This window comes from Nanorana parkeri, unplaced genomic scaffold, assembly GCF_000935625.1.
Source record: "Nanorana parkeri isolate BGI_ZX_2015 unplaced genomic scaffold, ASM93562v1 scaffold1273, whole genome shotgun sequence".
NCBI lineage: Eukaryota > Metazoa > Chordata > Amphibia > Anura > Dicroglossidae > Nanorana > Nanorana parkeri.
The window spans coordinates 307,790-322,489 of NW_017307541.1; the positions used below are offsets into that span (position 1 = coordinate 307,790).

General features: G+C 40.2%; 1 protein-coding gene across 1 annotated transcript in view; it reads left to right on the forward strand.

Moving 5' to 3' along the window:
* LOC108797422 (AT-rich interactive domain-containing protein 4B-like) overlaps positions 1-11,901 on the forward strand; it is a 239,620-nt gene extending 227,719 nt beyond the window's left edge. The window contains exon 15 of the mRNA XM_018569011.1: positions 11,752-11,901. Within this exon, the coding sequence (XP_018424513.1) occupies positions 11,752-11,901 (150 nt within the window). The remainder of the gene's footprint in view (positions 1-11,751) is intronic.
* The last annotated feature ends 2,799 nt before the right edge of the window (positions 11,902-14,700 follow it).

Below are 14,700 nucleotides of genomic sequence, written 5' to 3' on the forward strand. Positions count from 1 at the left end.
TGATTAAGATGTAAGTTGATGGGAAAAAGTACCCTGGAAATGTGTGATAAAAGGGACAAGAAAAATAAGTGTAAATAACAAATGAAAATAATGGCTACAAATTGTGTAAGTCATAAAAGCATGTACAATAATTTTCAATAGGTGTATGGAGTACATAAGGTATGGTTTGTCCCAACCCTCTTACTGCCACTTTTGCTGGACAGCTTGTTAAAGAAAGTTCAATAATAACGGACTAACTGGCTGATCACCAGGATAAGGAAAACTAATGCAGCCACCACATTTAAGAACTGGTAAGCTGCACTATATACAATTTTTGCTTTTGGGTTCAGATACACTTTCATTTCTTTTACAAACCCTGCCCAGCTCTGAAGCCTATTGGGTTGACAATAAGCCTCTTGTATCCTCCTTGCATGAACTAAAACTTGAAGAGGTTGTCCTCTTCCAAAAAAGTAGTATAAGGCTGCCCTTCTCTCCAAAATTGTGCTTTTTTTCGTGCTTTGCTGCATTGGATTCTGGCTCCTAGTGTGAAGCCCAACAAGGTACACTGTACAAAATCCAGCCTTGGTGGTTGATTGAGTCATATTGCCAGAATTACTATTCAAGGTCAACCAAGGAGCTTAGGTTCTACACTGACAGGTTGACATTCAGCTATCTGTAGCCCAATGCTGTATATTGTTGATTCTCTAGGTTCCAATTATTTAAAAAAATATTCTCCAATAAAGATTAAATATTGGTGTCCAGAGCAAACATATTCCCTACAATCGGCAACAATTGCTTCCTACACTGCCTGCACTCTATCACCATCAGACTTTCCATACAATCCGCAACAATCTCTGGCTACACTGCCTTCTGCCCCAGCCATAGTGAACCATGTGGAGCTCTAAGAGGAGGCTTTCTATTTTACCAGAGGGAATGAAAGGTTTTCCAATGTCTGAAGATCTCTTCTGCATTGATGTAAGAATAAATAAAACATGGCTTTTTAGATATATGCTATATATATTATGTCAGGGTCTAGGTAATTTTTCCTAATGACACCCTCCAAATCCTTCATAACTTGTTTTTTATGATAGTATTGGTTTTAGTTACTTTCCGCCTGTTTTAGGCATGGTTAGGTATATAATTGATATTTTTATATATGGTGTGTTTTTTTGTAAAATTGGTTCTAGCCTCAAGTAGTGGCCGTACTATTGGGCAAAATATCCATTGAATTAAGCCTTTGGGCTAATTCATTAGTGCATATATGTGCCTCCGTTAAAGTGAGGCTTACTACCGCTCATAATGGTTATTATTGTTAGTACAGTTTACTTCCATCTACTGTCTAACTCCCCTTTTTGGGGGGCATTAATCCCTGCCTTGCCTTAAATCAATAGTGGTTTACAATCCGGCGACCCAGTAGTTTATTCAGGGTTTTTTGTTTCTCTCTTGTGTGCGCTTTTTGTTTTGCATTGACCCCGTGATTTGCCTGTAGCAAAGCATCGGGAGTAGGGCCGGCTAAGTATCCGCTCCTAACACTGGATACTTTTCTCACATTGTCAGTGCTAGGCTCCTCCCCTTGTTGTGACGTCGGCTTGTAGCTGGAACACACGCTGTCTCCTTGGTTACACTTGGTCTCGTCTTCACTATAGCTGATCTTAGGCTCCTCCCCTGTAATTATGTCAGCCTCAAGCCCAGACCTACACGAGACAACTGTGATTATGCTGACATGGTGGCGGATCAGAAGTGTTTGTTACTGTGCATACGGTAAGCGATCGGTTCTTGGTTTCTATTGGGCATGAGTTTGCCTTGACTAATGTTATCTGGGCCTTCATTGGGTTATCATGGAGTAGGTGTTTGATGCTGATTGGTTACCAATTGGTTGATTTGCCACAAGATTCCCATATGGTTGCGTGTGTGTGTGTGTATATTTATATATATCTATGTATATATATTTCTGTGCCTTTCTGTAATATACTAGCTCTGAGGAAGGGGGAAGCTCCCCCAAAACATGTCAGCTAGTCGCTCTTTTCTGGGACCTGCTTGTCATCCTATTGCTCATTCCCATTTACCTCAATGTGTGTAGCCTTTATGAGACTTGTTTACTCTATATAAAATAAATGTTTTTACACTACAGCGCTGTTTGTGTTTTGTTTTGCATGTTATGTGAGGATACCTGCCGGTGGCCTTGAGGATGGCAGCCCTTTCCTTTAACGTTAATGTAGAAGAACCCTTCATACTGAGCACTATGGTGTACATAATACCTAAATGTATTTAAAGCCCATTGCACCCTTAAAAGCCACTTTTCATCTTCCCATGTACTCTAATGCAATTGGCCAAAATGTCTTAATTTTGGCAAGGTGTAAAGTCTGTTTCACTTATCCCTACCCAGCGCAAGAAGGGAAGCTGTTTGACCGTGGCTAGCCCTGGGGTTTAAACTGTTTGTATAACTTTTATTTCTGTTGATAGGAAAAGAGAAAAATAGCACTGCGCTTCAACAAACTCAAAATATATTATTAAAATGTGAGAAAAATGTTATAAATTGTGAAATTATCACACAGTGATGAAACAATTGTGTTATCCACAACACCTGTGGATACTTCAGAATAACACTCTTGGTCTAGACACTATAAGCCATAATAAACATTGAAAAAAATGTGAATAGCAAAAAAACATATACTTGTGCTCTCATAGAATGTGTACATATAGAAAGTCCTGTATTAAATCTTGCAAGTGATTTTCAACTCCCACTTAATCTACATATCCATATGTCTAGTCCATTCCTTCTTAATGCAATAAAGTCATTAAATGTGTGAAGATATATCTTCCAACTTTTATATTCCACACCACCTCTGTGAATGCATAAACAATTTGTATTTCAGGGCTCTCCACCGTGCTCAAAGATCAGATCTGGCCGCACTCACCAACTCCTATTGCTCACCATATTACAGATGAACAAATAGCGCTTTGTTGATATATATAGAACCAATCCTCTCCATTTTTTGATCCAAAATAAATTGGGGTATATTCTTCCAAACTCTAGCTTATCTTTCCAAAACTGTCTAATACTATTCCTCCATCTTCCACCTTCTCTTGTACTCGGAGAGAGAAAAAATGCTTCCCATAGTGTAGTATGTCAGAATAAATGTATCTAAAATGATTAAAATGTGCTTACAATTAAAATATGATAATTGCACATAGATTATGTCCACTGGAGTTCGTGTCTCTCTATGATCGTAATGCTCTCATGGATCCGCCCACCTGATGCACTTTGTCACTTCTGGCTTCCTCTGAGGCGACGCTTCATCTTTTGTTCGTTTTTTCTGAAGTATCATTAGCACAGCACAATAGCATTGTGCATCGCAGGTGTTGTGGATAGCACATAATAGTTTAATCACTTTGTGATAATTTCACAATTTATAACATTTTTCTCACATTTTAGGAATATATTTTGAGTTTTTTGAAGCGCAGTGCTATTTTTCTCTTTTCCTCTTTTGGGTGTACTCGCCTATTAAGCACATCTGCTCTTAGAGTGTTATTTGATTCTTAGCGCAGTTTATCTCTATTTAACGCTATTTCTGATTCACTATTGATAAGCTGAGTTTAGGTTTTCTAGAACTTTGTTCATTTGCTGTTGCAGTTGATTTGCCAAAAGAATAGACAATGTTAACTTAGCAAAGTGAGTGCACTGTACCTAATAAATAAGATGAGGCTGTGTTTATTTCAATCAACTAGTCACATGCTACCAACAACACGGTTTTTCCAATTTTGCTCACACATATTTTGATATTTACTTTCATTTACGTTTTAAAGTGAACATTATCTGTGCTAAGTGAACAACCTCTATTCCATTTGTAAATCACTTGATGTGATAGGACCATTTGTCAGTGTTTAAAATTTTAAAGTGCCAGTATCGGTGCATCCCTATCAGGCAGGCATCATTCCTTGGGGCTGCAAATGAAAAGCTGTTTACGGCCGCAAGTAACTAAAAAAAACTTCCATATAGCTGTGGCACAAGTGGGCCCTGGGCAATTGCCCACTTTGGCCATTGGATGAAGCTGCCCTTCAAGTGTGCACAAATAGTGCTGTTGTACCACACTTTGCATGGCTCATATGTCTACTTTGTTATTTTTGTATTATTTGTATGAACATCTTATTGTGCATACTGTACACTTACAGCTACCCAGATCACTAATTTACAGAGGGATGCTATCAGATTAATTTTAAAACAAGTTCACAGTTGCTAGTTGTCTGTTGAATTGTCACTATAACAGGAAAAAAGGGAAAATCTTCTAATGGGGACACTCATTCTGGTGACAACTAGATAGAGGTAGAGATCTGGATGGCGGAAGGCCGGTGGATGAGGTATATCTGGATTTTGCCAAAGCATTTGACACGGTGCCACATAATCCCTTAATACACAAGCTGAAATAAATGGACATGAATGAAATGGTGTGTACATGGATAGAGAACTGGCTACAGGAACATGTCCAAAGAGTATTGATAAATGGCTCATTTCAGATTGGTCTAAGGTTGAGAGTGGCATGCCCCAGGGTTCTGTGCTAGGCCCCATACTGTTTAACCTGTTTATTAATGATATTGGGGAAGATGTTTATAGCCATCTTTCTGTGTTTGCTGTTGATACTAAAATCGGGAGGGTAATAGACCCGTGCTTAGAAATTATAACATTACAGGAGGACCTAGATAAAATAGGGGAGTGGGCAACTATATGGCAGATGAGGTCTAATGTTAAAAAATGTAAAGTAATGCATTTTGGGGTTAAAAACAGGCAAGCGGAATACACATTAATGGGTACTCCACCAAATAAGTCAGAAATGGAAAAATATTTGGAGATCATAGTAGACCACAGATTGTATAATAGCTTGCAATGCCAGGCTTCGGCAAACAAAGCTAGCAGAGTACTGTCATGTATTAAAAAGGAAATGTTCTGTAGAGATAAAGCAAAAATGTTGCCACTTTATAGATCACTGGTTCGGCCTCATCATGAGTATGCGGTTCAGTTTTGGTCACCTATCCACATAAACAATGTCCTTGAGGTGGAGAGAGTCCAGAGAAAGGCAACTAAACTACTTAAGGGGCTGGAGGACCAAAGCTATGAGACAAGGTTGCTAAATTTAAACTTGTTCACGTTAGAAGTGAGGCATTTAAGAGGGGACATGTGTTAGGATCCAGAGCACCTCCAGGTGGCGCTGGAGCTAAGCCCTGCAGTTCCCGAGCTCACCTGCAGGATTCTCTAGGCATCCAGGAACTGCTAGGTACCAGACCAACACTGGGTGGTGCTGGGACCTGCAGCTCCAGTGCTCACCTGCGGGTGTTTCCCAGCTGCCAGTACTTATCCATCACCTGGGGCTTCCTGGGAGGATATTTAAACCCTCCCTGCAGTCAGCATGATGGCTCAGTATTGTTTCCTGTGAGTCCTGAACCTTGAACCCTGATTCGTTCCTGTGATTCATGAACCCTGTTTGAACCTTGTTACCTGTGAGTTCTGAACCCTGTTTGAACTTTGTTACCTGTGAGCCCTGTTGTTGGTTGTTGCTGTTAGTCTGCTGTGTATATTAAACAACCTATACATATATCACATACTTGCCTGGTCCGTATACCATACTTGCCTGGTCTGTATGGTCACGTGTTTGGTCTGCCTGTGTGGGTACCTGCGCAGGTGTGGAGTCACCTGTGCCGGTATCCCTGGCATGATTTTGATGTACACAATGTTTAGTGGTGACTACATCAGCAATAAACGTTTTACTGTAAACTCCATAACACAGACTAGAGACCACCACCTAAAATTGGCGGTGAAAAGATTTAACCACAAAAGGCGTAGGGGCTTATTCAGTTAGAGCTGTTAAATTTTGGAACTCTCTTCCACAAGCAGTGGTATCAGCAGAGAGTATTGCATCATTCAAAAACCATTTTGATACCGTCCTCAAAGACCATAACATATAGGGGTACAAGTACTCTTAAAAACTAGATCACACAGGGACTCTTGTACACACACACACACACACACACACACACACACGTTGAACTTGCTGGACCTGTGTCTTTATTCAACCTCAAATACTATGTAACTATCTAAGAGGACATTTCCCTCACTGTAGAGAGATTTTCCAGGTATGTCTACAGGACAGGAAGTGAAAATACCCCAAGAAAAAATACCCTAAGCAAAAAAAAAGTCAAGACTTTTAACTATTCCCTACTCTATCCAAAACACAACCCCAATTCTAAACAAGTATGGATGCTGTGTAAATTCTACATCACACAATAAAAAACATATCAAATGTTTAAACTTAAAAAATGTACCATTTTAAGAAAAAAATAAGGTAATTTTGAAATTGATCGTCGCAACAGGTCTCAAAAAAGTGGGGACAGGGCCAAGTTTACCACAGTGTAGCATCCCCTCTCCTTTAACATCACTCAGTAAGCGTCTGGGAACTGAAGAGACCAGTTGCTGGAGTTTTGGAATTATTGCCTGATATAGGATTCTAACTGGTCGACAGCCCTGGATCTTTTTTTGTCGTATTTTTCATTTGAAGATGCAGAAATTATTTTCTATTGGTGAAAGGTCTGTACTGCAGGCAGGCCAGTTAAGCACCTGGACTCTTCTACTACGAAGAAATTGCTGTTGCTATAGATGCAGTATGTGGTGTAGCATTGTCCTGCTGAAATATGCAAGGCCTTCCCTGAAAAAGACATCACCTGGATGGGAGCAAATACTGCTCTAAAACCTGGATATATCTTTCAGCATTGATGGTGCCTTTCCAGATATGCAAGCTGCCATTCCATATGCACTAATGCACCCCTATACCATCAGAGATGCAGGCTTTTGAGCCGAGCGCTGATAACGAGCCAGAACGTCCCTCTCCTCTTTAGTCCAGAGGACAATGCGCTCATGGTTGCAAAAAAGAATGTCAAATTTCGATTTGTCTGGCCACAGAACAGTTTCCCACTTTTTGACAGATTATTTTAAATGAAGACATTTCTGATCATGTTCAGATTTGGCTTATTTACATGATAGAGCCTTGCTTTTTTGGATGGCAATGCGAACTGTGTTCACAGACTGATTTTTTTTCCAAAGTATTCCTGAGCCCATGCAGTGATGTCCATCACAGAATCATGCCTGTTTTTAATGCAGTGCCTTCTGAGGGCACGGAGATCATGGGCATACAATTATGCGTTTCTACCTTGTCCTTTGCGCAGATATTTCTTCAGATTCTCAGAATCTTTTGATGATTATATTATGTAATGTAGATGATAATATATTTAAAGTCTTTGCAATTTTACGTTAAGAAACATTCTGAAATTGTTCGATAATTTTTAGATGCAGCTTTTCACAGATTGGGGAACCTCTGCCTATCTTTACTTCTGAGGCACTGACTCTCTAAGATGCTTTTTTTTGTACCTAATGATGTACTGACTTGTTGACAATTAACCTAATTAGTAGGGATGCACCGATATATTTTGCAAAATGCAGAAAGTGCAATTTTTTGGCCGAAATAGCGGTGCATCCGTGATCTCTCTCCTTCCCGCTGGGCGCTGCTCTGTGTCCCAGCAGGCAGAAGAGAAACTGTCACAGGAGCCTGAGAGGTGTGGGAGGAGAGCACAGTGAGCGGCCGGCGTTTCTCATGGTCAGCCTCCTGTCACAGATCAGGAGAGCGGCAGTGTGAGCGGAGACAGCTGTCATTGCTGTCGCAGGAGGCTGAGCTCTCCTCCTGCACCGCCCAGCCTCCTGTGACAACGTGTCAGGATGTAGGATCAGTGACCGCTGAGTGTTTGTAAATAATTGAGGAGCGAGAATGTTTACTGTGTCCTCAATTATGAGTGAATGGGAGTGATCTACATCACTTCATTTTCATTCATGATTGTGGATATAATAAACACACTATGTCCACAAGTTATGAATGAACAGGAACACTCAGTAGAGGATTCCTGTTCATTTATAACTGGGACTGCCGAAAGAGAGATTGAGGACTCTGTGTTCTTAATATCTTTTTCTATTTTAAAAAGGAAAAATTAGAGGTCTGTTTAGACCCCTAATATTTTCCTAAAGCCCCTAAAAGTAAAGTAAAAAATAAAAATATTTTAACATAAATAAAAATTAAATATAAAAAAATATATTTAATAAAAATAAATTAAATATTTAAATTTGAAAAAGTTAGAATAAAAAACATTTTCGGTTTCGGCCTGAAATTTTTTTCATTTCGGGTTTGAAATTTTTGTTGTTAGTAACAAATAGTTGTTAGTATCGCTTACTTTGCCAGCTTTTTGTTGCCTTGTCCCAACTTTTTTAAGATGTGTTGCTGCCATCAATTTCAAAATTACCTTTTGTTTTCTTAAAATGGTACATTTTCTCAGTTTAAACATTTGATGTTTTAGATTTTCTTTTGTGAATAAAATATGGGTTTATGAGATTTGCAAATCATTGTATTCTATTTTTATGTAGATTTCACACATCGTCCCAACTTTTTTGGAATTGGGGTTGTAAAAAGAAACATTTTATACGTAAAGATTTGGAGGTCTGGGGTAAGACCACTATTTCTTTGTTCAGCAGGTGTAATTCCCTTAACATGATGGCTCTCCCCAGAGTCCTGTACCTTCTCCAAACTTTACCTGTACATATACCGTGTGTCCCCGAAAAAAAGACTCTGTCTTATATTTTTTTTGGCTCAAATAAACACACTGGGTCTTATTTTCAGGGTAGGTCTTGTTTATTTTTTTAAATGTGCAACAATCCACACTTATTCATGTGGAAAAGTCTACATGTATTCATGTACAAAAATATGGTGATCAGGGCAATCAGGAGTGCCGTACCTTTCCAAGAGCAATTTGCTAACCAATCGCTGGCCAGAATGAGCGAAGCACGCTTTCACTATCGATTCCTCACATGTGGAGTGCATTTGGTATTACTCCGCCTGTGACAGATGCCGGCGCTATAGAGGAGGCATCGGCATATGCGTCTCTGCTCCCTCCGGTGCCACCTTGCTTCTTCTAGCGCTGGCTTCGTTGGCACCACTGATTCTCTCCCACGGCTCTTTAAGTTCCCCCTTATGCCACTGCCACCTGGGAATGGTCACAACTAGGTCTTATTTTCGGGGTAGGTCTTATATTTTAGCAATTCCCAAAAATAGCACTAGGTCTTATTTTCGGGGAATTAGGGTACCTCAAGCTTATTTCAAATCTTTGCGCTCAGCAGATAACCTCCCCTGTATAACGAGACAGGTCCTTTTATTGCCTAAGTCTACAGATGGTGTAGGGCTTCCCGATCCAGCGATGTATCACCTTGCTTCTCACCTGGCTCGATTAATCAATTGGTCCTTCCATGCTCATTCCAAGCTGTGGGTTTTAATTGAACAGGCTTTCTCTCCTACTCCCCTGGCCAGTCTCCCATGGCCAACGGGGGTCAGCAAGGTCAGCTCTCAGACACCATTCCCTGCTTGGCCCTACCTTGCAGGCATCTGTTGTAGGGCACCCGAACTTTCCTGCCAGTCAGGGGGATAAGTTCTTTAATGCTTGTATTTGCCTCAGTCATTTACGAGTGAAAGTCTTTTTGCCTTCCTCTAACTGGCATGTCTCTTGCCCCCAGGGCTCCCTTTCAGAGGATCTAGAGCTGAGTTTTTGGTGCAGAGCTCAGCTCTCTCATTTTCTGGGTTCTCTTAGAGGAGGTCTGCAAGCAGAGTAACCCAACTAAGGGTGGTCTTTCGTTATCCTATTAATTACCCTTGGCTGCTTTCCAGCTTCCTGAGTCCTCCTTTCTCCAGAAGTGGGAACGGGACCTGGGTGTCTCATTTTCTGATACTCAACGATACCACATCTTGCACTTCACTCTCAAAGCCTCGATATGCAACAAAACCCAGGAGCTTAATTATAAACTCTTGACTAGATGGTAGAGAACCCCATCGGTTTTAGCCCGAATATACCCTAATACATCGGACCATTGTTGGAGATGTTGCACTGCTGAAGGCACGTTATTGCACCTGTTTTGGACTTGTCCCCAGATACAGATCTTTTGGTCTCAGGTTACAAAATTGATACAAGAGTTACCTGGGGTTAACTTGGGAAATGATCCCTCAGCATGTCTTCTTCATTTAACTCGTTTCCAAATCTCGATATAAAACAACTCTCTTAATTATCTACATAATGCTGCGAAAGCCTGCATTCCAAGCAACTGAAAGCTGCCCCAACCCCCCACTATGACACAATGGTTTGCTTGGGTGAATGACACAATGTAAATGAAGGATCTGATGGCGCCCTTGATAGACAGACCCGAAGATTTTAGAAAAAACGTGGTTCTTATGGCTACTCTTCTGTTTACACTGAGGTTTACTGTGATGATTGACCACTTGGCTCTGGAAAACTGTTTATCCTGTGTTAGCATGGGGTTTAACCATCCAGGTAAGGGTCCACCCCCTTTTTTCCCCTCTTTTTTTTCTCTCCTATGATTCACTGCCCTCATTTGTGCACTCTGCTTACTATATATTTTTCCTCTTTCTCTTGTATAAAATAAAACCTTCTGCATGGTATGCCCTTCATTGTGATATTTTTGGGGTATTTTACGGTTAGGGTATACTCAGTTCCACTGTCTCTACCCTTGCACATTTTGATACTATACTACTGTTGTTTGATCTCCTGTTTTCAACTTGCCTTGCTTTTATTTTGATTATTGGTATATTGTGCGGAACAAAAATAAATATTTTTTTTAAATGAAACATTTTGGAGGGAATTTATCAAGACTGGAGCAGACAGAAAAATAGGCAGTTGCCTATGTCAACCAATCAGCTTCCCTATGAAGTTTGTTCACGTAGGATTTGAAAATGAAAGAGAGAAGCTGATTGGTTGCTGTGCACAGCTGCTCCAAATGTTGTCTGCTCCAGTTTTGATAAATCCTCGTTTTTTTTTTTAAGATATATTTTACTTGGGTGGCATTGCTCTCCCAATACTCGAACTGCAGAGAGATACCGCACTTGTATTTTGTTCTCCATTTTTTCCTCCAGAACAATTAATTTTTTAGCAGTTAGGAGCACCATAACAGGGTTTTGTCATTTCGGATTTCCTACATTCCTTCTTTATCTGCAGATATATTCTGATCTTCCAGAGAATCTGATCTAAAAATTACATTGCATGCCTAAGAAAAACATAATTAAAACCCAAGATTCTGAAAGTACAATAGATCATGTTTGGCTGGCAGGATCATTCTGAATTAATACAGGACTCTGTATACGTGATAAAATTCAACTACAGAGCACAGTTTAAAAATTCTGAATTCATGACTAAAAAAATTAACACTGGTAGTCATTTTTCCAAAATAATTTTCTGGATTTTGCCTGTTGCATCCAGTTCTCACCCTGATGGTTATAAGCACATATATGCATAGTACTTTGTGTACAATTAAATATACTGATGGTTATTGCAGTCTTATGTGAGCAGTTATCTGAAGGGCTTTTTCCAGTTTCCCACAAATTCTTACTAACCTCTAATTGTTTCATCGATAGATATCCAACAGATATGATAGTAAATAATTTGTTTGGTTGCAAGAAATTAGACTATGCATATTTAAAGACACAGATCCCCTTCTAAATGGTCTAATTTAGACCTTAAATGACTCTAAGCCTTGCACTTCTGAAAACACAGTGCAGTTAAGAAATGTTTATGTTGTTCTTATCTTTAACGTAGGCCGGGGCATGTTTTCATGAATTGTTAATAAAGACAACATTCTGTTTTGTGTGTGCTCTACATTTTTTTCTTTATGTTTTTATGTATCAGGACAAAGAAATAAATGCTTCATTTCACTGCGAGAAAGAACCAAAAGGACTATATGAAATCCTTTCAGATAAGGGTGAAGATGCTCTGAAAGAAAGTGAATGCAGTCGAGAACCAAAAGTGGAAAATACCACAAAGAAAATGGGAATGTAAGATATATACACATATATATATTTATTTTTGAAAAATGTGTGTATTTCTGTTATAAGTAAGATGGAGATAATATTTTGAACAACGAACCTGTCTCCCAAGATGCACCTTAAATTCTCCAGTTAACAGAAAACATTATCCTTGCAGTGGGGCTACCTCCACACTGCAAGTGTTAATTGCTCATTTTTGTCTAGGGGAATTGTGTAAAGGACTTTTACTTACCTGATCCCTAATCCCACAAGCTCTTCCTCTCTTTCCTCTGGTGGTCAGAGGCCCGCTGAGGTCATCACATCTAATGCAGGGCCCATAGCCCTGCATTATACTCAAGGATGCCACTGTACAGTCAAATTGCCGGAGCAGAGGGTATAGAGGTGAGCACTGACTGCCAGGGAAGCAGGGATCAGTAGATAAGTAAAAGTGCTTTACACCAGTGGTCTCAAAGTACCGGCCTGCAGCCAGCTCCCAAGTCTGTTAATTTACATGTGGGGGGGGGGGGGGGGCGCGGGATTTTTTTTTGTTTTTTTTTTTATGGGGGGGGGGGTTTTTTTTTTTTTGGGGGGGGGGGGGGGGGGGTATAAGTGTATTAGGCTCCATTCACACCTGTATCTTTAGGTGCAATTAGGGATTGCTGCATCAGGAACATGCATTTCCTGTAGCGGAAATCCCTAATCTGGCGTTTACAAGCGGCCGCTGTCACCCATTCAAGTTAATGTCCAGGTGCCAGCAGTTGCATGTAAACACCTGCACACCGCATGTAATGATATGTGATATGATTACATTCGGTTAGAAATCAATCACTACCCCTGGACACATGTAAGTATAACTACCAACAAACGACCGAAATCAAGGCAGAATAATAACAATAAAAATAGTGGGGAACAACAAGGTAGTAAACTTTTGTCCCACAAAAAGAGAGGAATTAAATGTATGTACACCAACGCTAGAAGTCTGGCAAATAAAATAGAGGAGCTTGAAATTAGGCTAATTGAAGAGGACTTCGACATAGTGGGTATAGCGGAAACCTGGCTGGACAGCACGCATGACTGGGCTACTAATATAGAGGGGTATAACCTGTTTAGGAGGGACAGAGGTGGGAGAAGAGGGGGGGGACCAGAGATACGAGACAAGGCTACCACCTAAAATTGGTGGAAAAATTCCAGCACAAGGGGTGAAGCGGGTTCTTCACAGTAAGATCAGTTAGGGTCTGGAACTCACTGCCACAGGCGGTGATTTCAGCAAATAATGTGGAATTGTTCAAGAAACTTTTCGACAATTTCTTAAGGGACCTTAATATACAGGGGTACAGGTACTCCTAGAATGAGATCCTAATAGGTTGGACTTGATGGACTAATGTCTTTATTCAACCTCAAATACTATGTAACAATGATTGTGTATTCAGGGATAGTGTTTTCTAACCGCATATCATTACATGCGGTGTGCAGGAGTTTACATGCAACTGCTGTCACCTGATCATTAACTTGAATGGGTGACAGCCACCGCTTGTAAACGCCAGATTAGGGATTCCTGTTGCAGGAAAATGCAAGTTTTTGACGCAGGAATCCCTAATCACACCTAAACCTATAGATATGTCTTTATTCAACCTCAAATACTATGTATATGAATTGGGCCTTATTGTGTGTGTATTGGGGTCCGTAGTACCATATTGCATATAGTTACATTTTATTTTAAAGTATGAAACTTGGCAAGCAGCCCCCATAGGAGAAAAACATTTGTTGAGTGGCCCTCGAGGGAATTGAGTTTGAGACCCCTGCTTTACACCATACCCCTAGACAAAAACAATTTAGCCCCACTGCAAAGATGGTTTGTTTTTTTGGAGATTTAAAGGTTTACACACTACACTGACCAATCGTTTCTCATATTTCAAGAAAAGCACCCTATGTATGCTTGCCTAAAATGGAAAGGGGTAGGAGGACTTTAGGTTTGCCTAATGGGGTTAAACATGTTGAGAAATGTGAGATCATGAAACTACACAATAAGAGGTCAGAAGAAGTAATGCGAGATCCAACCATTTGGTGTAAATGTCACGACTTAAAAAGTACATGAACAGGTTTAAAAACTGTGCAGAGTACATCTGATATTAGGCAAGGTGAGCACTTTGCTTCAAACACTGCTCCTTAAGTTTCAAGTAGAGGGATGAAACTATCTTAACTTTTTGTAGTTAAGTGATTTTAATATTGTTGCTCTGTATTGTCACATACAAAATTGTTAGTAAAAAGTACCTCAAGAGGTACTTGGCAGCACATTTAGGGGTACTTGAAAAAATATTTATTTATTTTTTACGGTGGAAAGAATGTGTACAGAAGGTCTGCAGAGTAATCAGCTGCATTTTCCACCACTTATTCTATAGTTCCGGCTGCCAACACCACAGTTGGTCTCCAGCTGAGCAATTTGCCCTTTACTTCTCTTAAGTGCAAGAAGCTCTAGATCCAGGGAATCCATTGTCACAAACTGAGCCCCAAAAAGATGCCAAGATAACACTGGACACACTACCGCAATATGGCATACCCCAACAAGCCCCCCAGCCTCCTAGCTCTCCCCTTCATCCCACTGAGACTGACACAGTGACATTTAAGCCACTCCTAAAGTTCAATTTGGCCACACCAACCATTCAGAATGGCACGATACATGCCGTACTATTAGCCCCACCCCTACTGAGGGGTACAGTTTATACAAATAGATTGTCAAGGGGTACGCATGAAAAGAACAGGAAGTAAAAATCAACTAAAGTAAAAGTTTTAATTAACCTAAAGTGCAACCTAACATACCAATTGTCCAGTACAC